Source organism: Pristiophorus japonicus, chromosome 14, assembly GCF_044704955.1.
Source record: "Pristiophorus japonicus isolate sPriJap1 chromosome 14, sPriJap1.hap1, whole genome shotgun sequence".
Taxonomy (NCBI): domain Eukaryota; kingdom Metazoa; phylum Chordata; class Chondrichthyes; family Pristiophoridae; genus Pristiophorus; species Pristiophorus japonicus.
The window spans coordinates 116,083,140-116,110,240 of record NC_091990.1 but is presented as its reverse complement, the minus strand read 5'-3'; the positions used below and the strand labels follow the sequence as shown (position 1 = coordinate 116,110,240).

Genomic DNA, 27,101 nt, shown 5'->3' with positions numbered 1-27,101 from the left:
TTGGGTTGCTGAGAATGGTGATTGTTTCCAGTAAGATTTTGGAGAGATTCAAATGAAAGCCAGGGGAATACAGTAATAGAAATCTGAGAACCTCTAACAAGTCCCCAGCACGAAACACGTGTGTGCCCATTCTATTGAGGCTCTCTTTCACCAACCTCCTCTCTCTCTCTCTGTCTTTCATGTTGTATAGATCCTTATAAAATAAAACACAAGCAGGCAGCGGGGAGATTACACTTCAGTGCAGTCTGTATTCTGGTACAGAGAGAAATAAAGTTGTTCGGTGAACACCTGCCATGGTATCAATAGAGAGGCTATGAACTGAAATCACACCAAGCATAAGAGGCTGATGAAGGGGTGCAGGTTTTCACGCTGCTAGCAGTCAGAATTTAAAGGGTGAATTGCTATTATAAAGCAGAGTTCATCAAAATATGCACTGACAGACTAAAATTACACCTGGTGTTCTGATGGAGCTTGGCTTTGTCCATGACCATTAGTAACTTTTCATTATTTTTCAACATGTGCTCTGTGACTTGCTTCTTTCCATACGAGACTTCAAACGACTTTGATGCTTTTTATTTTGGTGGCGGGGAGCTGATTTAAAATTCCCGTTGAGCCACTTTTATGTACTGAAGTTTTTTTTTCCCCTCCTTCTTCTTCTGAGTATTTTGCACTCCAGGTACAGGCTATGGGGTTAGGATGTGCAGGTGAATGGAGCATAACGCTCTTTGGAAAGGAGGGGGTGGGGATTGGAATTAGAAATAATGTCGTGTAGGTGCCATTCTCGACATCAGTGGATGCTTACCCGTGCAACTTTCCAGCTCTTCCAGCTGCAAATAATTTTTTTTTCCCACAATCTCCTACTTTGTAGCCTGTTGCCGATATTAACAGATGAATACTTAACAGTTTCATACAACACTCCTCGGTGCGATATTTCAATACAGGCATTACCTGCTTGTTTTAGGCGAATTAACGCCTCTGTTAAAACAGTGGGCAAGGGAATGTCTTACATGGACATTGAGCATTTGTCTGTTTCTCGGCTGGTATTTTAGATTCAGTGAGCACATGCTTAATAGAGGGAGAAATTAAATTAGTGTTGTATAGAGTGCCATTGAAATATGTAAATATGGCTATATGATCTTAGTGACATTTCTGAGGCAGGGGATTATGGCTGTTCACATTCAAGAAGGATTTATCCTATCAACAACTATGCACGCAGGAAAAAGGTTTTTTTGGATTGTGCTTATAACAAAGAGAAAATCAAGAATATATTTGATCACAGTTTATTTTAGGGTATCATTTAAAGCAGTGAAAAAAATGAGTTTGATATTACATATATATACATATATATATAGATGTACATATGTATATCTATGTGTGTAATATATATATATATGTGTGTGTGTGTGTGTGTGTGTGTGTAATATATATATACTGAAAATCTAGTGCTACAATTGTGGGAGTGCTGCGACAATGACCCAATGTAAAATTAAAGTGCTGCACTGCTCCTAACATATTATGGCTGTTTGCCAACAGAAAACCGAGGGACTCAGGGTACAGCATTAGGATCAAGGCCTTTGAAGTCCTAGGCCACTGATTGTACCCATCATCGAAGAAAGGTTTTCGTCAAAAGAATCAATCCAGTGCTGCCTATCGATTTGAAAACATCACAGCTGCTTCTAATAAGTGGAATAGAAGGGCCGGTTTCTATGGGACTGGAATTACCCTTCGATTGCCAATGCCTGGGTGTTGGTCCTCTCATTTGCCGTGCTACCTTTTCTGATCAATACTGAATCATCCAGTGGATAGTAATTAGCTTTTAGAGAAGCACTCAACAAAGATCTGTGGTGACTCTGATAGACTTCACCAGAAAAGGTCAGGCAAAATCAGCAGTGAACTAGAAGGTGATGGATAAAGAAAAAGACCCCTTGCCTGAGAAGTACTTAGCTCTTTTTTAATTACTGTAATTTTCAACAAAAGTAGGAGAGTGAGATGATGAAGTACAGCACTTTCCTCCCTGCTGTTCCTGATGAGGCTTGATGGTCCCCAAAATTACACATTGACTCTCGTTGATTTCTCCCAGTGTTTAGTACTAATAACCTGTAGGGTCTTTTTTCTCTCTACCTCTCAGTCCTAGTGTCACTGCAGTAATTACACTGTGTGAAATCTGCACTGCAATCACAGCTGCCAACTCTGAGCTTCACAAGCTAGGTCAGACTTTGTACTGCACAGCAAAAAAAAAAGCTAGACCGACAGATAAGACAGGAAGGAAAGGAGTTGAGTTTAATTCAGGAGAATCACTGTATACTTTAGGAACAGAAACCTCCAGACTATGGATTATGCACCATTGCATTCATACGTGTCTTTAGATGAGAAATCTTATTATGTTTTAATGAATTTCTCCTGAAGCTATTTACCAACAAAACCTCTATTTAAATGTACCTCCAGAGCTCCATTAAGCTGCATGAAAATTCACAATGTTCTTTTTTCTTTATTTTCCATGAAACAAGTCAAACTTTTTTTCTTATCCGGTGACTGTGACGAATAGAATGTGCATCAATATAGAAGAATCGAAGAATCATAGAAATTTATGTCCCAGAAAGAGGCCATTCGGCTCATCGTGTCTGTGCCTGCCAGAAAAGAGCTACCCAGCCTAATCCCACTTTCCAGCTCCTGGTCTGTAGCCCTGTAGGTTACGACACTACACGTGCACATCCAAGTACTTAAAAGAAAATGTGGTGAGGGTTTCTGCCTCTACCACCCTTTCAGGCAGTGAGTTCCAGACCCCCACAACCCTCTGGGTGAAAAAAGTTCTCCTCAACTTTCCATTAGTCCTTCTACCAATTACTTTAAATAGAGATAGCAATAAAGATATTGGGTTGTAAATTGCGGCCTCTCATGATCTGTCAAATTTCTTTTGACAGATCATGCACCTCCCCAGAAGAAGGGCCTTCGTGGGCAGATAGTTGGGCGATTGCCCAACACCTGCCCAGCGAATGTCCTTAAAACTCTTCGGCCTGCTTTTACCACAGGTGTAACACCTGTTTTTACCAGCGCATGAGTTTTAAAAGATAGAAAAAATAAATTTTATTACTTATTTTTAAATTAAAAAACCTGCCCATGAAGGTAAGTTTATGTTTAACACTATTAATTTTTTTATTTCAAAATAATAAATTAAAAAAAATTAAAACATTGAATTGAATTTAATTTCAATTACTTAAAAAAAGGTGAAGTGTTATTTTTATTTATGTGTGCGTTTTTTTTGCTTTTATGGGTATTCTCATTGATAGTAATGGGAGCTCAGAGCTCCCCTTGAGAATACCACATTGTGATTGGTGGTCCAGATCCACGTGATCCCAGGATGTGCGTACTGGGAAACACAAAAATCACCAAAAAAACAAACAAAAAAAGGGCCTTGTGAAATGTTTGTAGTGTCCCCCAGATCGGGGGGCACTTGATCTAATGTTTCTTTTGTTTACTCAAAAAGAGTTGTGCGTACTGGGATGCGTGGGCCTCTGCGCTGCGCTTCACATCTAGGCCTCGGAGCGCAAGTCTACTTTCCACCGCGACCATCAAGTACTTGCGTAAAAAAAATTTGGGTCAGTGGCATCCACCTGCGGGAAGCCTCCGACCACAATTTTTGGCCCAATATTAATATGAAGCAAAATAAAAATGATTTTAGCTGTACAGCATTGGGAGGCTCAACTCAATCCTTGTCTCCATTTGAACCCATCCGCCGCCATTGCAGTGAGCTTTTGCCTGCTCTTAGCCGACTGGCTTGTTGGCGCACTACACGCCAGTAGAATAGTCTGCCTCGGGAGGGGAGCAAAAACAGTGGCATTGGTCCCTTCTCCCCACTTTCCTCAAAGCTTTTCTCCAATTGGCCCTATCATACCCTCCTGGCTGAGGTTGGAGGCGTGGTTGCAAGGTTCAGAATTAGACTCACTGAAAATAGGAGGAGAGAATACATTACTCCCAAGAAAGAAAATTGAGTTGGGCTTGAGCTGAATGAGGAATTTGCCCTAATGGGATATTAAAGATTGTAAGGTTCTGTAAAATTAATAATTTCTGCTCCATGCTTTTTTTGTTGCAAAGTACAAAACGTTTAACATTAAAAAGCCACCCACTCCAGCACAGACCATTCTGTTATTAGTGTCCCCTCAGCAGTTTTGAGAGAATTACTCTGCAGTCTGCGGCAGATGATTAGCCGGCCCCAAGATTAACGCGGAGGCTCGCTTAAGCACCGGTGAAAATCACAAGCGAGAAAATCAGAAATAATTCTGCTTGTTGCTGCAGTGCGATGCAACACTGTAGACTGGGCTGGTCCAAACAATCCAGCAGTCACTGTGCATTTACATTTTAAAAGGTAATCGATTCAGCCGGGGACCATTGAGAACACGCTGTCAAAACTTCTCCATTAGCTTTTCGTATTTTTTGTCAGCACGTTGCAAAGTTTGTAACATCAGTGCCTGTATTTCAATCAAGCATGTTAACTGCACCAGCCAGTCCCAGTATTTTTTTGAAAGAATCTCTTGCAGTTACAACGTGACTGGCTATGTTGATGCAAGTGTGTAGATTTGAAGCTCAGAAAGGCATGATAGTGTTAAAGAGGTAAGTAGGTGTAATGGCACATCTAAATTCACTCGTTCACATTTTAACAGAATTAAGTCCAATGTAATAAAGAACGCTTACGCGCAAGTGTACGATGGTGGCAAGGTTTCTTTTTTTTGGGGAGGGGGGACTCTAATCGGTCACTTCTCTTTCCCATACATAAACGTCAGCCAGTACCCGACAGAAACAAAGGAACCTCTCCCAGCGTCTGAATACAGTGACACTCATTCTAAGAGGAGTGGGGCAGCTTTTTGTAAGCGCACTGCTTCAGACAAACAATGGCGCACAATGAGTTATTGACTTGTTTATATATGGGGCTCTTTTCACTAACTAAATCTGACTCCCACAGTCTGGACAAATGATTGATTTCGCTGGTAGAATGGGAAGCCCTATGCCTTTAACTCCAGAGTGTAAACCGTTTCTCCCCCATTTGTACACCCTGAATGGAGGCTTATTAAAATGCACTTTCCAAAAATACCTGCAGCTGGCCATTATGAGCGAGTTCTGTATATATAAATAAGTAATTTGTCCCAGTCTATTGTACGGCAACAGGGCATTGGAGTTTCATGTGGGCAGATATGAATGCGAGCATAATCGGTCTTTCACCAGATTGGGGCAGTTAATGTAAATGTGTACATGATATGAAGTTATTTTTTTTTCTTCTTCAAACAATTACATTCGTATTACAAAACACAGAAAGGAAATGAATTCCTCCGCCAAACTGCGTGTCCAGAGGCGAATCTGTTGAATTTCGTGCTCACGGCGACGAATGAGTTCAAGCCACATAAACTGTATCAGGGCACCGTCCATTGAGCACAAAATACTATTATGGGTTGGCATAGCATAAAAGCAGTTTGGCTTCTAAGTGAATAAAATTGACTCTGGGTAATTTTCACAGCTGCACGGACCTGCGTGCAGTATTAATAATAATAAAAATGCCTCATAGGAAAATTTACTTTAGAGCAGAAACCTGTGTGAAGAGTTCCTTTTTTTTAAACATAGATCACAAAAATCGAAAGGAAAAAAAGGTCGAGAATTTGAGAGCTGTTCAGATGTTTCAGCTTTTGTGAGCGTATATTTCTTCAGTTTACAGTTTTTGCATATTGTGAAATGTTGAAGTTGTAAGCGTCACCTCGACTGTGCAAGCAGTTTCTTTGATGTGTATTTTTACAAGTCTGCATATGACCAGAAATTCAAAGTGTCATTTAAACAAAAATGTTGGTAGAAAGGCATCACAAATGAAAACAGCAACATGCCCGTCATCACAGAAATCCTCAGACTGAACAATTGAACTGTTAACTGAGTCAACCTCTGTGCATATAATCACTTGTAAGCTTATTTGGTGTCAACCTCCATTGATTTTATTTGGACATAATTGCGGCAGAACCAATATTTATTGAAAGGCACTTGGAAGTTTTTAAAGTAAACTGCTCATGAATTTTCCCCAAGCCCGTTTCAGCAGAATCAGTTCAGTTTTGACAAAAAATGTTCGTTCACGTTAGGCATTTAAACAACAACAAAAAATCAGAATAAAGAGAAGCCAGATCAGGTGGAGGAACCATCATGTTAAAATCTGCTTTACTTCCTTTTAGATATATCATGCCTTGAATGGATGCGCACGGAAGGTTACACACAAAGGCCTCCTCTCTATGACTACAGGAGAACTGTACAAAATCAGTGAAGATGTGAGAATATTTTTCTTTATTGATCTTCTATTAAACAAAGTACGAGAATCGCCCCCACGGAGGAGGGGCGAAAAAAAAGGTGCTAGCTGGGAAAATGTATTCGTGTCGCTGGAATGAGAATCTGATTTTTTGCAGTACCTCTTGTCTAATTCCGAGGCAAGCTTGTGGCACAAGAAAGGTGCAAGTTATTTAAGCTGGTCTTGCGTCCAAGGAAAGGATAGTTGCAGCCGGAGGAAGGTGGCTGAGTCTGAGCTCAGGGTTTTAATGTGGTTGGCTGCCTTTGCACACAAACAGATTGAAATATGAACAGGCCTAGTTATGTGGGGTCACGAAAGGCCAAGTTTCGTCTTTTACTCTATTCAGATTGGTTGTGGAGGATGGGGGGAGCTTTGGCTGGAAAGAGAATTCTTGATATTGCAGTTTATAGATGTGAAGCCTGAACTAGTCGCTGCACTTTATAATCTGCAAGTAAAATAATCCCCCCCCCCCCCACTAAAATTCACCAGGTGCAACATTCAGCCAATGTCTTCAATAATTAATAGCAGATTTTTATAATTCTTATGTGCATATTCTTTATTGTTACGTTGCAGTACAGGAATTATGAGTTTATATTCTTTTAACAACATGTTGAATATACTCAAGACGGGCATTTTTTTTGTTTGATTTTGGTTTTTATTTGTAAGCTGCACACCAACCCAATCAGAAATGGACAGTGTGCATTTAAGATATTGCAGTTTGTCAAAATTAAATCCCATGGGTCTTTAAAACAAAATGTAAGTGAAATGTTTGGACAGCAAGTAGTTTAAATGAAGTCATAAAATGAAAAATAAAAAAGGGAGAAGGCAATTTCATCATTTTTATAGTATTGAAGAAATTAATTTTGAATAACAAATTTCACAATAGTTAGACATTTAAAGTAGAGTCCATGAAATTGCGCAGTGGGATATTAGACACAAATGCTTAGACACAAATACACTGAAATGTCGCTCCCTACTAGAGGTGTTGAGCCATTTAATGGGGTTACCACTTTGAGTACATTTTGGGATTGTGCACTGATATCCTGCATCGCAACGTCAGGGCGGAATGCTTTATGTCTTTTGATTTTAAATGTAGTGATTTAATAAATCAATAAAGTGAAAACAAATTAAAGATAAACTCAAGCCCATGAAGGAATGTATCCCTAAACTCCTGACCTCCATTCAGAGTGACTTAAGAGACACTTAACAAAAAAAAATTATTTCTTGTATTAAGCAGTTTACAAATCAGAGAGAATACTTTATGGAGGCTTGTGTGATACGGAAAAAAAAAGAATCGCATTTATATGGTGCCTTTCACGACCAGCGGACGTCCCAAAGCACTTTACAGCCGATTAAGTACTTTTTGAAGTATAGTCACTGTTGTAATATAGGAAACATGGCAGCTAATTTGCACACAGCAAGCTCCCACAAACAGCATTGTGATAATGACCAGATAATCTGTTTTTTGTGATGTTGATTGAGGGATAAATATTGGCCAGGACACTGGGGATAACTCCCCTGCTCTTCTTTGAAATAGTGCTGTGGGATCTTTTATGTCCACATGAGAGGGCAGACTAACGTCAGTTTAACGTCTCATCCAAAAAAACTGCATCTCTGACGGTGCAGCACTCCCTCAACACCACACTGAAGTGTCAGTCTGGATTATGTACATAAATCTCTGGTATAGGATTTGAACCCATGAATTTCTGACTCAGAGGCAAGAGTGTTACCTACTGAGCCATAGCTCATATGTGATTAACATTCCCACACTTGTGAGGACCATTTACCTCATGAAGAGGAAAACCCCAGAGCAATTGTGGTGGGCCTTGGGGTTAAAACTAAAAGGTGGAACTTCTGATTTGTGGAGTGCCTGTATGCACACTTAGCGCACACAGGAATATAAGTGCACTATTTAAAATTAAATGTTAATGCCTGCATAAAAATAGAGGAATCTGGCACAAGTGCAATAAATATTTGGAGATGTAAATTAATGATCAGCAATTCTATGTGTAAAAGTCATACCATGCTGAGCACCATCAGTTATTCCATTTAAAACAGTTACATTGTATGTTTCATTTAAAATAGATATTTAATGATTTGTAAATAGAGTAATGTGGAACAAGCCATATATAGTTACACCATTAGCTCACTGTGACCCAGTGAATGTGGAAAAAATTGATTCTGACATTTGTATGATTTTGCAGAGAGTATAATCCCATTTAATGCTGAAATAATTTCTGTTACTTCACAGTGTAAAAGTAACATGATTTTATTCCCCAATAACGGCCATTCCCAAATCTACAGGGTTAAAATATACATTGAAAAAGTCGAACTTAAATCCATACGCTAGTCAAGGTCCTGCTTTGTCACAAACCTCAGAGTATGTAAGGAAAGCCTTTCACCTTTTCTAATAAGAAAAAAATCTAAGCCTAGAAGTCACTTTTTTTAATCTTAGCGGGCAAATGTTTAATACATTTCTGAGTGATATTCCTCTCTCCAATCTCAATCCAGGGCCTAATCCATTTACTTTAAATGGATTAATCCCCTTGCTAAAATAACCAACAGAGGATAGCTTTTTTTGAGGGATATCAGCAACAGATATCACTCGGCTTTTTTTTGAAAAATGTATACATCGCTCAGTAGAACCTAAAGGCATACGTCACTGGACAGTTTGTGAAGGATGGGATGCATGAAGTCGATCTGTAGGACAGGTTTGATTTTTTTCTTTGTCCTCCCCTAAGTGCTAGTACGAGGAAATAGAACTCATCCCATTTCATGTACACAGTACTCAAGTCAGCCAGGTACAAAGTAAAGCTCCCTCTTCTCTATCTCAACAAAATGCTTCAGCCTCAACCTCCTACTGCACCAGTGTGATCTTTTCCATCCCCATTTCTCACACCACGCATTCCTGAGTGAGATTCATATGAAATTAAGGACAGTGTTGTGCTGTAGGCCAATGCCCACTAGGAACTGGATCAAACTTCCCAAGCTCATTTCACATTGGAACCTTACAACCAGGGTGGTCTGCATTTGACCCAAGGTGCCAGAGGTGAAAGGCCACCCAATTCCCTCCACAAATTAGATTTTTGACGGTTTGATCTGCAGCTCAAGCAGGTATTGATTTCATGGCCCCGATTGTAAAGGGGAGGGGGGCGCGTGTATGGTTTGCGCGAGCCCGCAGCGGGTGGCGAACCTGGGGAGAGTGGGGACGAGGATGCTCGCCTGGGCTTCATTTCCATAAATTTTCCGGGATTCCTGGCCAGATCCACCACCTGGCCGCGGGCAGGAGTGGGAATTAGGCAGTGGGAGGCTGCAGTTGGGGACCAGGGGGAAAGGTTCCCGGCAGTCAGTTGAGAGGGGCGGAGCTGGAGGGACTTCGAAGACAATTGGGAGGGAGCCCAGGACAAGGGAGGCCCAAAGCTTCCTCATGAGGTTTTTAGCAGGCAGGGAGAGTTAAAATTGGGGCCTATGTTGTTGTAACTGTAGCTGAAGAATAATTTATCTCATACCTTTGTCAGCTGTGGCTCAGTGGATAGCATCGCCTCTGAGTCAGAAGGTTGTGGGTTCAAGTTCCACTCGTGGGACTTGAGCACAAAAATCTAGGCTGCCTGTTGGAGGTCCCGTCTTTCGGATGAGACGTTAAACCAAGGCTCCGTCTGCCCTCTCAGGTGGACGTAAAAGATCCCATGGCACTATTTTGAAGAAGAGCAGGGGAGTTATCCCCGGTGTCCTGGCCAATATTTATCCCTCAACCAGCATCACTAAAACCAGATTATCTGGTCATTATCACATTGCTGTTTGTGGGATTTTGCTGTGCACAATTTGGCTGATGCGTTTCCCACATTGCAAAAGTACCTACACTCCAAAATGTACTTAATTGGCTGTGAAGCACTTTGAGACTTCCGGTGGTCGTGAAAGGCACTATATAAATGCAAGTCTTTATTTGTAGCTCTGTCACATACAAATGTTAATGGTCATTCATAATGAGGTATGCAGCTATGTTAATGCAGCTTTCGATGTAAACATACAGCAAACCACCATTCTTCACCTGTATCGTGATGGAACGGCTGAAAATTCAACTGCAAAGTTGAACAGCCGTTCCTCACTTTGCAAAGACTATTCTTACAATGGACTTGTATACTACTTTGCAAAAACTGTTTTATACTACAGTACAAGAATACTCAGTCCATCATGGAACTGTCTTGCCTGTTTGAAAAAAACTGTATCTGTAATGTATTTGCTTCATGGGTTCTTTGCTTAAGAATTCATAGCAACACATTGCTATTAAGATCTAGTTGGTTTATTAACAAAGGTTTAACAATCAAACTACACATTACCAATTCATCCACTAGGTTCACAACTGCATACCTCATTATGGATGATCTAGATTCAACTGACTGGGGTTTTATTGAGTCTTGTGAATATCACGTGACTGGCTAAGCCACTCACAATGCAACAGGTGCGTACATTACAGTATCGTTCATCACTAAAACATATTGGCCCTCTCCGGGTGTGTACGATGAGTGCATGCACCCGAAGAGGCCCTGCAAGTTCCGGGTTTAGGCGTGCAATGTGCATGCACCTAAAGCCGGCACTTGCGTACTGCCAAAATTGCTTTTGATAGTTCCAACGCATCTCCAGGAGAAGGGCCTTCGTGGGCAGAGATTTGGGCTATTTGCCCAACTCTTGCCCAGCGACTGTCCTTCAAACTCTTGTACCTATAAAAGCAGGCATAAGGTTTGCTTTTACCACCCTAAAAGAAAGAAAAATAAAATATTATCAATAATTCTTATATTAAAAACCCTGTCCATTAAGGTAAGTTTATTTTTACCACTATTAAAACATATAAAAGAATTTCAAAAAAATACATTTTTGTCTAAAACATTTAATTAAATTCAATTTCAATTTCAATTAATTTTAAATATATGAAGTGTTTTGTGTTTTGGGGGGTATCCCCATTCATAGAAATGGTGATCTCCGTACAAAGGTAACACACCATTACTATGAATGGGGTTGCGCCATTTTCAATGGTTGGTCCGGCCCAAGTGATCCCAGGCTGCATATACGCTCCTGGAATATGTGGGCCTATGCGCTGGGCTGCAAATGAAGGCCTCATAGCAGAAGTGTTCATTCCTCCAGGACCACCAAGTACATTCGTAAATATTTTTTGACCGCAATTTCAGGGCCATTATCTGGTCGTTATCACATTGCTGTTTGTGGGATTTAGTTGTGTGGAAATTGGCTGCCACTTTTCCTACATTACAACAGTGACCACAAAATTGGCTGTAAAGCGCTTTGGGACGTCCTGAGGTCATGAAAGACACAATAGAAATGTATTATTTGGGGTTCCCTTTTAATTAAATAAAGGAGATTTTGGTACATTGCAGTTGGATATACCAACATCTCTTTGGGCTTAGTCAAATGCTTATATATACATGTTTGTGACAGCTGCAGAATTAATAAATAGCGAATATTACTCTGACATTTTAATTGGGTTAGCATCTCTAAAATGGTAGAGCAAAGAATTTTAAATGAACACATTAAGCACTTGTAGTCCGAGAGGCGGGAGTTCGTGGAGTCGGGAGGCCTATAAAGGCCCAGCGGTAGCGAGAGGCGGCGGCAGTCCGAGAGGCAGGAGTTCGTGGAGTCGGGAGGCCTTTCAAGGCCCAGCAGCAGCGAGAGGCGGTGGCAGTCCGAGAGGCGGGAGTTCGTGGAGTCGGGAGGCCTATAAAGGCCCAGCTGGAGCAGCTTCAGCGGGGAAGCAAAAAAGAAGTAGAAAGAAATTGAAAGGTGACGTCACAGCCAAGGGGGTAAGTGATTGGCTGGCGATTGGTGACTAGCTTTTCTTCTTTCTTTTCTATATCAGTAAATAACTTTTAGCATTGTTGTTGCCAATTTAAGTGTATCTAAGGGTTAAGTCATGGCAGGACAGCTTGGACACGTGTTATGCTCCTCCTGTAATATGTGGGCAGTCAGGGATGCTTCCGGTGTCGTTGACGACTACATGTGCGGGAAGTGCATCCGCCTGTAGATCCTGACGGACCGCATTGTGGCCCTGGAGCTGTGGGTGCATTCACTCTGGAGCATCCACGATGCTGCGAATGACGTGAATAGCACGTTTAGTGAATTGGTCTTACCACAGGTAAAGGGTACACAGCCAGATAGGGAATGGAAGACCAACAGGAAGAGCAATGCAAGGAAGGTAGTGCAGGGGTCCCCTGAGGTCATCCCTCTGCAAAACAGATTCACCGCATTGGGTACTGTTGAGGGGGATGACTCATCAGGGCAGGGCAGCAGCAGCCAAGTTCATGGCACCATGGTGGCCCTGCTGCACAGGAGGGCAGGAAAAAGAACGGAAGAGCTATAGTGATAGGGGATTCGATTGTAAGGGGAATAGATAGGCGTTTCTGCGGCCGCAACTGAGATTCCAGGATGGTATGTTGCCTCCCTGGTGCAAGGGTCAAGGATGTCTCGGAGCAGGTGCAGGACATTCTGAAAAGGGAGGGTGAACAGCCAGTTGTCATGGTGCATATAAGTACCAACGATATAGGTAAAAAACGAGATGAGGTCCTACGAGACGAATTTAGGGAGCTAGGAGCTAAATTAAAAAGTAGGACCTCAAAAGTAGGATTGCTACCAGTGTCATGTGCTAGTCAGTGTAGGAATCGCAGGATAGCTCAACGAATGCATGGCTTGAGGAGTGGTGCAAAAGGGAGGGATTCAAATTCCTGAGACATTGGAACTGGTTCTGGGGGAGGTGGGACCAATACAAACCGGATGGTCTGCACCTGGGCAGGACTGGAACCAATGTCCTATGGGGAGTGTTTGCTAGTGCTGTCGGGGAGGAGTTAAACTAATATGGCAGGGGGATGGGAACCTATGCAGGGAGACAGAGGGAAATAAAATGGAGTCAAAAGCAAAAGATAGAAAGGAGAATAGTAAAAGTGGAGGGCAGAGAAACCCAAGGCAAAAAACAAAAAGGGTCACATTACAGCAAAATTCTAAATGGGCAAAGTGTGTTAAAAAGACAAGCCTGAAGGCTCTGTGCCTCAATGCGAGGAGTATTCGGAATAAGGTGGATGAATTAACTGCGCAAATAGCAGTTAACGGATACGATGTGATTGGCATCACGGAGACATGGCTCCAGGGGGGCCAAGGCTGGGAACTCAACATCCAGGGGTATTCAACATTTAGGAAGGATAGACAGAAAGGAAAAGGAGGCGGGCCGGTGTTGCTGGTTAAAAAGGAAATCAATGCAATTGTAAGGAAGGACATTAGCTTGGATGATGTGGAATCAGTATGGGTGGAGCTACGGAATACCAAAGGGCAGAAAACGCTAGTGGGAGTTGTGTACAGGCCACCAAATAGTAGTAGTGAGGTAGGAGACAGCATCAAACAAGAAATAAGGGAGGTGTGCAATAAAGGTACAGCAGTAATCACGGGCGACTTTAATCTACATATTGATTGGACTAACCTAACTGGTAGCAATAGGGTGGAGGAGGATTTCCTGGAGTGTATTAGGGATGGTTTTCTTGACCAATATGTTGAGGAACCAACCAGAGAGCTGGCCATCCAAGACTGGGAGATGTGTAATGAGAAGGGACTAATTAGCAATCTTATTGTGGGAGGCCCCTTGGGGAAGAGTGACCATAATATGGTAGAATTCCTTATTAAGATGGAGAGTGACAAAGTTAATTCGGAAACTATGGTCCTGAATTTAAGGAAAAGTAACTTCAACGGTATGAGGCATGAATTGGCTAGAATAGACTAGCAAAGGATACTTAAATGGTTGACGGTGGAGAAGCAATGGCAAACATTTAAAGATCACATGGATGAACTTCAGCAATTGTACATCCCTGTCTGGAGTAAAAATAAAACGGGGAAGGTAGCTCAACCATGGCTAACAAGGGAAATTAAGGATACTGTTAAAGCCAAGGAAGAGGCATATAAATTGGCTAAAAAAAGCAACAAACCTGAGGACTGGGAGAAATTTAGAATTCAACAGAGGAGGACTAAGGGTTTAATTAAGAGGGGGAAAATAGAGTACGAGAGGAAGTTAGCAGCGAACATAAAAACTGACTGCAAAAGCTTCTATAAATATGTGAAAAGAAAAAGATTAGTGAAGACAAACGTAGGCCCCTTGCAGTCGGATTCAGGTGAATTTATAATGGAGAACAAAGAAATGGCAGACCAATTGAACCAATACTTCAGTTCTGTCTTCACGAAGGAAGATACAAATAACCTTCCGAATGTACTAGGGGACAGTGGGTCTAGTGAGAAGGAGGAACTGAAGGATATCCTTATTAGGAGGGGAATTGTGTTCGAGAAATTGATGGGATTGAAGGCCGATAAACCCCCGGGGCCTGATAGTCTGCATCCCAGAGTACTTAAGGAAGTGGCCCTAGAAATAGTGGATGCATTGGTGATCATTTTCCAACAGTCTATCAACTCTGGATCAGTTCTTATGGACTGGAGGGTAGCTAATATAACACCACTTTTGTAAAAAGGAGGGAAGAAAACGGGTAATTATAGGCCGGTTAGCCTGACGTCAGTAGTGGGGAAAATGTTGGAATCAATCATTAAGGATGAAATAGCAGCACATTTGGAAAGCAGTGACAGGATTGGACCAAGTCAGCATGGATTTATGAAAGGGAAATCATGCTTGACAAATCTTCTGGAATTTTTTGAGGATGTAACTAGAGTGGACAAGGGAGAACCGCTGGATGTGGTGTATTTGGACTTTCAAAAGGCTTTTGACAAGGTCCCGCACAAGAGATTGATGTGCAAAATCAAAGCGCATGGTATTGGGGGTAATCTACTGACGTGGATAGAGAACTGGTTGGCAGACAGGAAGCAGAGAGTCGGGATAAACAGGTCCTTTTCAGAATGGCAGGCAGTGACTAGTGGAGTGCTGGGACCCCAGTTCTTTACAATATACATTAATGATTTAGATGAAGGAATTGAGTGTAATCTCTCCAAGTTTGCGGATGACACTAAACTGGGTGGCGGTGTGAGCTGTGAGGAGAACGCTAAGAGGTTGCAGGGTGACTTGGATAGGTTAGGCGAGTGGGCAAATGCATGGCAGATGCAGTATAATGTGGATAAATTTGAGGTTATCCATTTTGGGGGCAAAAACACGAAGGCAGAATATTATCTGAATGGCGGCAGATTAGGAAAAGGGGAGGTGCAATGAGACTTGGGTGTCATGGTTCATCAGTCACTGAAAGTGGGCATGCAGGTACAGCAGGCGGTAAAGAAGGCAAATGGTATGTTGGCCTTCATAGCTAGGGGATTTGAGTATAGGAGCAGGGAGGTCTTATTGCAGTTGTACAGGGCCTTAGTGAGGCCTCACCTGGCATATTGTGTCTCCTAATCTGAGGAAGGACGTTCTTGCTATTGAGGGAGTGCAGCGAAGGTTCACCAGACTGATTCCAGGGATGGCTGGACTGTCATATGAGGAGAGACTGGATCAACTGGGCCTTTATTCACTGGAGTTTAGAAGGATGAGAGGGGATCTCATAGAAACTTATAAGATTCTGACGGGACTGGACAGGTCAGATGCGGGAAGAATGTTCCCGATGTTGAGGAAGTCTAGAACCAGGGGACATAGCCTTAGGATAAGGGGTAGGCCATTTAGGACTGAGATGAGGAGAAATTTCTTCACTCAGAGAGTTGTTAACCTGTGGAATTCCCTGCCGCAGAAAGTTGTTGATGCCAGTTCATTGGATATATTTAAGAGGGCGTTAGATATGGCCCTTACAGCTAAGGAGATCAGGGGGTATGGAGAAAAAGCAGGAAAGGGGTACTGAGGGAATGATCAGCCATGATCTTATTGAATGGTGGTGCAGGCTCGAAGGGCTGAATAGCCTACACTGCACCTATTTTCTATGTTTCTATGTAGTGTCATATCCCACGATGTAATTTCAGGACTTGCGTATTTAATTTACCAAAGTATACAGCAATAGCCATTGTGAGATTAAGTTTTGTAAATAACTCTTAAACAACAGCAAACGATTGGACTCAGTTATATTTTCTCCTTCCTGCTTATGACACTTTACAAAAATCCAGATGGACAACTCGCATTGCACATAGCAGTCAGTGAAATATGAAGACATAGATTATTTTTGTGACTGATGTAGACTCTAATCAGTGAGAGATGAAGTCAAAAGGAGTCAATGGAGGGGCAACAGCTATATAATGCACCCTACAACACATGTCAAATCTTGGGAGGTGCATCGCTGTCAGAAGATTGCCAGATTCAAGTTGTGTAAAACTTTCTCGACAGAAATAGCATCTAAAAAGTGTAATAGGTGTGACTTCAATAATTATCCCTTGCTAACAGCCTCTTGTATTTTAACCCCTTTAGTTGGACAACTTGATTGATGAACTGCGAGCCGCTATCAAGAAGCACAATGGCCAGCTCTCCAAACTCAGCCCACAATTACAGGCTGAAGGGGAGCAGCAAGGTGGCTTTGTGTCCCGGCACATTAAAAAGCTTCCGGCAGCCACCACTCTTCCAAAGGGCCTGCAGCTAAAAGTGGGTGTCACTTATCTCATTGTTATATACACACAAGGTCAGAATGTTCCACCTTCATTTTGAATTATGTGTCATGTTGGTGGATATCTATCCACATATTTTTTCTCCAAAGACTCACCAAGTGTTTGTTCCGATCATCTATCTGAACTGACTCACTCACTTCCCACAGTTATAGCCACCCACTCGGTCCTGTAGTCCCAAGAAGGAATAAAGAACTTGCATTTATAAATAATCTGATCATATCTCTCAGGACATCCATCAGCACTTCACATACTTTTGAAAGTGTAATCACTGTTGTCATGTAGACAAATACCGCAGCCATTTTGCACACAGTAGGATCCCACGAACGCCAAGCTGGTTTAAAGGTGGTATTAGTATGACAATGAACATAGGAACATAAGAAATAGAAGTAGAAGTAGGCCATTTGGCCCCTCGAGTCTGCTCCGCCATTCAATAAGATCTTGGCTGATCTGATCTTGGGCTCAGCTCCACTTCTGTGCCTGCTCCCCATAACCCTTCACTCCCTTATTGCTCAAAAATCTGTCTATCTCTACCTTAAATATGTTCAATGACCCAGCCCTTCACAGCTCTCCAGTGCAGAGAATTCCACAGATTTACAAACCTCTGAGAGAAGTAATTCCTCCTCATTTCAGTTTTAAATGGGCAACCCCTTATCCTGAAACTATGCCCCCTAGTTCTAGATCCACGAGGGGAAACATCCTCTCTGTATCTACCTTGTTAAGCCCCCTCAGTATCTTATATATTTCAATAAGATCACCTCTCATTCTTCTAAACTCCAATGAGTATAGGCCCAACCTACTCAACCTTTCTTCATAAGTCAACCCTTTCATCTCAGGAATCAACCTAGTGAACCTTGTCTGAACTGCCTCCAATGCAAATATATCCTTCCTTAAATAAAGAGACCAAAACTGTACACAGTACCCTAGGTGTGGCCTCATCAATACCCTGTACAGTTGTAGCAGGACTTCTCTGTTTTTATACTCCATCCCCTCTGCAATAAAAGCCAACATTCCATTTGCCTTCCAGATTACTTGCTGTAGCTGCATATTATTTTTTTGTGTTTCATACACAAGGACCCCCAGGTCCCTCTGTACTGCAGCATTTTGTAATTTCTCTCCATTTAAATAATAATTTGCTTTTTTATTTTTCCTGCCAAAGTGGATAACCTCACACCTTCCCACATTATACTGCATTTGCGAAATGTTTGCCCACTCACTTAGTCTGTCTATATCCCTTTGAAGATTTTTTTGTGTCCTCCTCACAACTTGCTTTCCCACCCATCTTTGTATCATCAGCAAACTTGGCTACATTACACACGGTCCCTTCATCTATGTCATTCATATAAATTGTAAATAGTTGAGGTCCCAGCACCGATCTCTGTGGCACCCAATTAGTTACCGTTTGCCAACCGGAAAATTACCCATTTATCCCGACTCTCTGTTCTCTGTTAGTTAGCCAATCCGCAATCCATGCTAATATATTACCCCCAACCCCTTGAGCTTTTATCTTGTGCAGTCACCTTTTATGTGGCACCTTATCGAATGCCTTCTGTAAATCCAAATACACCACATCCACTGCTTCCCCCTTATCTACCCTGCTCGTTTGATCCTCAAAGAACTCCAGCAAATTTGCCTTTCATAAAACCATGTTGACTCTGCTTGACTGTATTATGCTTTTCCAAATGTCCTGCTACTGCTTACTTCATAATTGACTCCAGCATTTTACTAACGACAGATGTTAGGCTAACTGGTCTATAATTTCCTGCTTTCTGTTTGCTTCCTTTTTTAAATAGGGGTGTTGCATTTGCGGTTTTCCAATCCGCTGGGACCTCCCCAGAATCCAGGGAATTTTGGTAGGTTACAACCAATGCATCCACTATCTCTGGAGCTGCTTCTTTTAAGGCCCTAGGATGCAAGCCATCAGGTCCGGGGGACTTGTCCACCTTAGTCCCATTTTTTTATTGAGTACTTTTTCTCCCCATAGCCCATTGGTTATCCATTATTGGGCTGTTTTTAATATCTTCTACCGTGAAGACAGATACAAAATATTTGTTCAAAGTCTCTGCCATTTCCCTGTTTCCCATTATTAATTCCCACATTTCATCCTCTAAGGGACCAACATTTACTTTAGCTGGTCTCTTCCTTTTTATATATCTGTAGAAACTCTTACAATCTGCTTTTATATTTTTTGCTGGTTTACTCATAATCTATCTTCCCTCTCTTTATTATTTTTTTAGTTGTCCTTTGCTATTTTTAAAAATAATCTTGGTCAAGTTCTACAGCCTGTCTATTATCTTCAATGTATCTAAACAACTACATCTGCTAACCAACTGTTTCAGTTTCAAGGTGATTAAGTTGCATTTATTCTGTGTCCCTTTACACAGTTTGGACAAATCCTTGGTTCCCTACATGCTATGGTCCAGTTTTCATTTCCACTGCACCACTTATTCAATTCCCCATCCCTGTTCCCTACATATAATATTAGCCTTTAATGCAAGAGGGATGGACTATAAAAGTAGCAAAGTCTTGCAACAACTGTACAGAGTGTTGGTGAGACCACACCTAGAGTACCGTGTACAGTTTTCTTAAGGAGAGATATACTTGCATTGGAGGTACTTCAGACAAGGTTCATTAGGTTGATTCCTGGGATGAAGTGGTTATCTCATGAGGAAAGGTTGAGCAAGTTTGGCCTATACTCATTGGAGTTTAGAAGAATGAGGTGTGATCGTATTAAAACACAAGATTCTGAGGGGGTAGATGCTGAGGGGATGTTTCCCCTCGTAAGAGAATCTAGAACTATGGGGCATAGTTTCAGAATAAGGAGTCGCCCATTTAAGACAGAGATGAGGAGGAATTTCTTCTCTCAGAGGCTCGTGAATCTTTGGAATTCTCTACCCCAGAGAGCTGTGGAAACTGAGTCATCGAATATATTCAAGGCTGAGAGAGACAGATTTTTGAACTATAGGGGAGTCAAGGGTTACGGGGAACAGGCAGGAAAGTGGAGTTGAGGCCAAGATCTGATCAGCCATGATCTTATTGAATGGCGGAGCAGGATCGAGGGGCCGTATGGCCTACTTCTGCTCCTATTTCTTATGTTCATATTGTCCCATTCCCCAATCACATTAACAATTTGGGTGTTGCTTTATGGCAGAGAAGACATGATTATATCTTCTTAAATTTTAATTACTTTAGCTGATTATTAATGCTTTTGTCTATTTGAGAATCTACAGCCTCTTGAGTTAAAGGTATTCATATTGTGTATTACCCATCTCCCCAAACCCCAGCTGTTGTGTGGCATCAATTAGTCTTTGGCTGCAATGAGAAAAGACATGTCAAGGTTTAAGTAAATAGTTTTTTTCCATTGCTGTACATTACAAATCAACAAATAACTTCCTTTCAGTTGTGAACTGCCCAGGTTTTAAATCTCCGTGTCCTTTAGAGGTGTAAGCACTTGCGCGGGGAAAGTTTATTGCTTGTGCTTTGAAAGCAGATAAAACACACAAACAGCGATTAGTTGTCATTACCAGCCTAAGGCAATGTTTCCCTCATCTCGGCATGTCACCCAGTGGAAAATATCATGTTACTAATCCGATTTGGACTGTTCAGGTCTTGAATTTGTTTAAAATGTCTGCCTGACCATTGGAATGGGGTAGGTCCTTTCCTGTCTGTGACATCCTGAAGCTGCCCTAGGAAATACCAGCAGGGCAACCGGCGGGAAGGCAGTCAAAAACCGAGCTGCAACACTATCCCAGTGGACAGACACATGGTTTAAATGTGAGCACTCAACCTACAGTCCATGAACACCCGCACAGAAGTGTGTTTGCCCTCCCACTTTATTTTGTTTTTCCTTCCCAATTAGTGACTTGTCAGGGAGTGTTTGTGTTACTGGTTCATCGCAGTCACATCTGGTGACAATCGACAGACAGGTTTAATGTACGAAAAAGTTTCTTCACGTTGGCAGTTTGGTTCGCGCAAGGTGATTGCAAGTGACGTGATAGAAACATTTAGCAACTCGTCCAGTGCACAGGTAAAAAAGGCAACTGCCTTTGGTGACAATCTGAAAGCTCAGCAGAATAGCCACTTTCTAAGTGTCTTTCATCTTGCTTTTTTAGAAGCTACTTTTCTCGTATTTTCTGTTCATATTAGGATGTCGTCAACATTTAGCGTACAAGTACTTAACATTTTTGTGAAGCATTCCCCAGTGCGCTATTTTAACAGACAGTATTTCAGAATGCATCAGACACCCACACTCCAAATCTATCACTCCAGACAAATTGGCCTAGAAATCCACCTGTTGGCGGCATGTAATGGCGTCCGGTGCTCTTCCACCAGCTGGTGGCGGGTACCATGGCAGCCGCCAATTTCGGCAGGTCGCCACTGCTGCCGTTAACTGATATCAGTGTGAGTAATGAGTAATGACGGGGAACATGACGTCGATCAATGTGCAACGCTGGGTTGACATCAGCTCATCTATTTTGAAGTTCTCCGCTCGCATTGCCGCCCGCGCTAAATCATGGCAAGATTAGCTGCCGCTAAAAGGTCTTTCGGCGGCGATAACAACAGTGAGGAGTCAGGCAGAACTTATGAGGATGGATGCCGAAACTCGAAACGCCTCCTTTGCCAAGGTTCTTCTTTTAAACTTTCATTTTTTGCTCATCAGTGGCGGAGTGGCAGGGTGTTGCATTTTCTGGCATCTTTCCAGGAGGCCTGCAGTGTTTGTGGGTCAGTAAATCAATGGATGAACTCTATTGCAGTGATTGAAGATAATCTATGATAAGATCTCTTTTATCTGCATTCGTGTCATAAACAAACAAAAGATTGACAAACGTCAGGCAGCAGCGAATATAGTTGGAGCACGTACAGCAACTGCTTGGGTCGCTCCTTCTTTCGCCATTGCCCTACACTGTGAACGGGAGACCGAGGCGACCTTTGACCTCCTTCTGACATTAGCGCTGCAAACAGTGCAATGCACAAGCAAATCACCGCCACACTGATAATAATTAGCAAGCAGGCCCAAAATGCCCGTACTGTCGGTGCTCTCTCGGCCAGTGGCCATTATCCTTGGCCGCCAATGTTACTGACAGGTTTCCAACCTTCCCCAATTTTTAGGCCCACATTTTTTACTGACGGAAAACAATCTTAAAAAAGAGTAGTTAGTTCTGTAAGTAGCATATACACCTCAGGCAGGACTCTCGTACCCCCTGTTAAATGACACCTAGGTTCTTGTTGGCAATGTAGAACATTAGATGTGATTGCACTGGAGAGGATACAGAGGAGTTTTGCGAGGATGTTGCCTAGACTGGAGAATTTTAACTATGAGGAAAGATTGGATAGGCTGGGTTTGTTTTCTTTGGAACAGAGTAGGCTGAGGGGTGACCTTATTGAGGTGTATAAAATGAGGGCCTGGATAGAGTGGATAGGAAGTACCTATTTCCATTAGCAGAAGGGTCTACAACAAGGGGACATAGATTTAAAGTAATTGGGGGGAGGTTTAGATGGGATTTGAGGTGAAATATCTTCACCCAGAGGATGGTGGGGGTCTGGAACTCACTGCTTGAAATTGTTGTAGAGGCAGAAACCCTCACCACATTTAAAAAGTACTTGGATGTGCACTAGAAGTGCCGTAACCTGCAGGGCTACAGATCAAGAGCTGGAAAGTGGGATTAGGCTGGATAGCTCTTTGTTGGCCAGCGCAGATATGATGGCTGAAATGGCCTCCTTCCTTGCTGTAAATTTCTACGATTAGTGCCTTTCGTGTGCTCTTGTACAATCCAACTGAGAAAAGATTGGACCAACACAGGGAATCCAATATTGGAGTAAATGAGCGAACCTAAGATTGCACTAACCTGGGAAAGCAAAGATTGGACTAACTTGGGGAAACAACATTGGGCTAACCCAGGGAACTATGATTGGACTGACGTAGGAAACCTAAGATTGGACTAACCCAGGGAACCCATCATTGGCTTTGGGGACTTTGGACTATGGAGGGGAAAATCAGCTAATTACTGATGTTGGATGAGGAGTGGATCAGGTTTGGCTACAATGCCCCTCATGATTGGATAGCATACTCGCGCACACATTGTCCAGGCTCACATGTGAAAGTTGCCGCTTGGGCGAGGAATCCAAGGGCTATTGGTGCTCATGGAATAATTATTGCCTTTAGAGAAAGAGGGGAGTTTCTGTAGATGGACCATAAATCCAGCCTCGAAGAATTCCTTCCGATATAAATGATGTTCACAAGTTTTGGGTTTGGGTTTTGATGGAACCATATATTCCCTGAGTGGCCTCATAATGATTTCTTGAAGCTAGCCTTGTCACCAATGACGCAGGGCTATACTTTTCTTATGCTTTCTCATTGCAGAGGTATGTACCAAAAGAGTTAACATTGCCCATGTTGCTATAATGTGTTTACTGGATTTAATGTAGTCTTGGCCCATACTTGCAATCTCTTTAAGACAGTGGACATTATCATATAGATCAAAGGCTTACAGACTTGGCGGAAGACAGAGTCCAGTGGGAAAGGCTATTGGGAAGAGCAAGAGTCATATTTATTCCTGGCCATTGTTACAGGGAATATTTGATGTAGATGGAGATACCACTGAAGTGAAAATGATTGTAATCATGATCTCCAAACGAAAATGGAAAATATAACAAGATTAGAAATTTGCTTTACTCAGTGAAATGAAACAAATTATTTTGGGGTTCAAGGTATATGTCTAGTTTTACTTGGTATTACCGGCATCAGAAACGTAGCTGTCGAGTGACAGAAAAGTATGAACGAATAATATAAATAACAAAGAGGAAATGAAATTCACAACATGCCAGCTTCATCATTACCTCAAAGGCCAAAAGTCAATGAGAACACTAGGAGGTTTGATATACTTAGTATTGCAGGCGAGTATTGAACAGAATTCTGAAGCCAAACTGACTTGAATTGCACCGGATTGGGTTAATTTCAGGGATGCTTGGGGCTAATTGTGGCTTGCAAAACAAGACAGAGGTGGAAATGTGACCAGTCTCCTGTTTGCATGTCAACGGGTCAGTAAAATGTATTTGTCGCTAAGTGGTCTAAAATTTATTAATGACATTGATCTTTGTTCAATTACTGTTATGATGGTTTTTTAATTGTTAATGATTCTTCTGGTTCTGTCCCACTGATTTAGAGTTTGAATGCATGCATGGCCTGCAATGCAAAGCTAATCTTCTGACCTATGTGGGCAGTATTGGCCTGGCAGTGTCTGTATTTATGAAACTGGGAATGGGAATTTACTGAAACTGAAAATGGGAAACCTTTCGGACAGAAAATCACTGCAGTACTTGAACAGAGTGATGTTACCACTGTTATTCTCCTAACTCGCACCAAGTCCCACTCACCCATCACCCCTGTGTTCACTGACCTACATTGGCTCCTGGTTAAACAATGGCTCAAAATTCTCAGCCTTATTTTCAAATCCCTCCATAGCCTCCCTGTTTCTGTAATCTTCTCCAGCCCCACAACCCGCCCGAGATGTCTGCGCTCCTCTAATTCTGCCTTCTTGAGCATCCCTGATTATAATCGCTCATCATTTGGTGGCCATGCCTTCTGTTGCCTAGGCCCCAAACTCTGGAACTCCCTCCCTAAACCTCGCCGCCTCTCTACCTCTCTTTCCTCCTTCAAGACGCTCCTTAAAACCTACCTTTAGGTCACCTGCGCTAATTTCTACTTATGCGGCTCAGTGTCAAATTTTTTTAATCTCATAGTACTCCTGTGGAGCGCCTTGGGATGTTTACGCTATGTTAAAGGCGCTATATAAATACAAGTTGTTGTTGTTATGCAGCCCTTCTTCAGATTTTGAACACCATATTGGTAATTCTGTGTGCTCCATTTACCCTTTCTGTAGATAACATTCCCTGCTCTCTGACAATATTTTCAACTTTCTTGCAACTCTGTCTTACATTCACTGGGTATCTGGCACACTTACAGTTTAGCTGCTGCTGAACTCACTCAGCAGTGTGCCAGCCAATTGTCTGCATGAAGCTTGATTGGCTGGTGCGCCATAGGTTAATGAGTTATCAGCCTTCGCCTAAATGACCATCAAGCTACATAAACTGGTCCATCTATCTATCTACAAGTGCCAGCTTAACCCAGTTGGTAGTACTCTTGTCTCTGTGTCAGAAGGTCACGGGTTCAAGCCCCACAACAGGTTTGATCATGCAATCTAATGACGTTAAACTGAGGCCCCATCTACCTTGTCAAAGTATACATAAAAGACCCAGAGGCACTATTTTGAAAAAGAGCAGGGGAGTTCTACCGGTGTCCTGGCCAATATTTAGATCACTGAAAAAAACACATTATCTGGTTATTATCTCATTGTTGTTTGTGGGAGAATGCTGTGTGGAAATTGGCTGCTGTGATTCCCTATATTACAACAGTGGCTACAGTTCAAACAAGTACTTCATTGGCTGTAAAACGCTTTGAGACGTCTAGAGGTCATGAAAGGTGCTGTAGAAATGCAAGTTCTATCTGTCTATCTACATTGTTAAGTAACACTGGCAGATGAGAAAACTTCAACATCTAGAAATATAACACTTGGACTCATATGGCACCTTATCACTTCAAAATACCGTAAAGCACTCCAGGAAATGCCACACTGTAACTGGATATTAACACACATGCAGACAGTAATCACTTTTGTTTGACTAATTTATTAGGTGTATCGGAATGGTCAGAGCACAGGAGAGGTTCTCATCTATATTAACATGAAGAACTTTGGGAAAGAGGCTGACAATGTCAAATACATGATGGAAAGAGTAAGGATTTAAAAAATATATTATTGCAATAATGATAATAGTGTTGGTTAAATAAAATAACATTTTAACCAAACTCGGTGTAATGTAAGCACCTGTGAGTATGCTCACAGGTTTATAGAGCTGTTGCATTGTGAGTGGCTTAGCCAATCATGTGATGTTCACTAAACTCAATAAAACCCCAGTCAGTTGAGTCTAGATCATCCACGATGAGGTATGCAGTTGTGGGCCCAGTGAATGAACTGGTAATGTGTAGTGTGATTGTTAAACCTTTGTTAATAAACCAACTAGTTCTTAATAGCAATGTGTTGCTATGAATTCTTAAGCAAAGAACCCATGAAGCAAATACATTACACTCGGCAATCGAGAAACTGATGGGATTGGGTGCAATGCTGGTTTACACCCCGCTTGATTTTACTCTCCATTGAAATCCACGGAGAGTCGTGTCGGGCTGGGTGTCAAATTGGAGTTTCACCCGATCCCTTGGGTTTCCCACCAAGGGAGTTAGGTTAAATTGACCCTCTTTACAAATTGTCTGTTTAGTCTCTACTGTTGGCTGCCCACATCTGCAGTTGGTTTGCCTCACAACAAGAGGCGCTGAGAACTCGCTTTGGCCGGGTGCTCACCGTATAATAGGAAACATATTCTATCTGCCTTCATAACCTTTCTATATTTAAGTTAGCGTTCTGTGATAACCACTGGAAAAGCTGCCGTGATTAATAATTTTACAGCGTTCGCTTACTGTAGGTATCCCGTTGAGATAGAGTCCAACCATTTAAAGCTTTCATTTATTGAACAATGAGAAAGCAGATTTAAGATCTAAATTATTCAGCTTCATTCTTTGGAACCGCACCATTGTGCCTGGTCGATATAGGAAGTGTTTAAGATCTGGAATGCACTGCCTGAAAGAGTGGCGGAGGTAGAGGAAATTTTATCTTTCAAAAGGGAGTTGGCTAAGTATTCGAAGGAAAAATAATTGCAGGGCTTTGGGGAAAGGGTGGGGGAGTGGGACTAGCTGAGAGTTGGCACGGGCTCGATGGGCTGATGGCCCTCTTCCGTGCTGTAACCATTCAATATTGAATATTATATGGATATTTTTTATGAATATCTAAGACTCTAGGATGATTCTACACCTGTGCTGCGCAGGTTTCTAACACATGTAAATTTACATTTGGCAATTCTTTTTTTTTGTTCTGGTCTCTTTCTATCCTCCTTCACAACTCACAGTGTGCGCTATTCCCAAGAAGATTACCGGCTGCCACTTTAGTTAATTGCTGCTCTATAGCCGTCCACTTGGAGGCACCGGAGAGGAGCCCAGAATGGTTCACTGATGTTTCCCCATCCAGCTCTGCGGGGAAGGGATACTCTGTATGGACTGGTTTTGAGGGGTAAAGTTCAACTTTGGCAGGGGTGTAAAACGGGCAGTCGCAGATCGGCTGCCCAATAG

General features: G+C 42.1%; 1 protein-coding gene across 7 annotated transcripts in view; it reads left to right on the top strand.

The window, feature by feature from the left end:
* The window catches only part of LOC139280046 (doublecortin domain-containing protein 1-like), a 761,217-nt gene that overhangs the window by 234,097 nt on the left and 500,019 nt on the right, over window positions 1-27,101 (top strand). For all 7 annotated transcript variants that reach the window (XM_070899504.1, XM_070899503.1, XM_070899506.1 and 4 more), the window contains 3 exons: window positions 6,201-6,293; window positions 16,677-16,847; window positions 25,559-25,657. In XM_070899504.1, coding sequence (XP_070755605.1) covers window positions 6,201-6,293; window positions 16,677-16,847; window positions 25,559-25,657 — 363 coding nt within the window. The remainder of the gene's footprint in view (window positions 1-6,200; window positions 6,294-16,676; window positions 16,848-25,558; window positions 25,658-27,101) is intronic.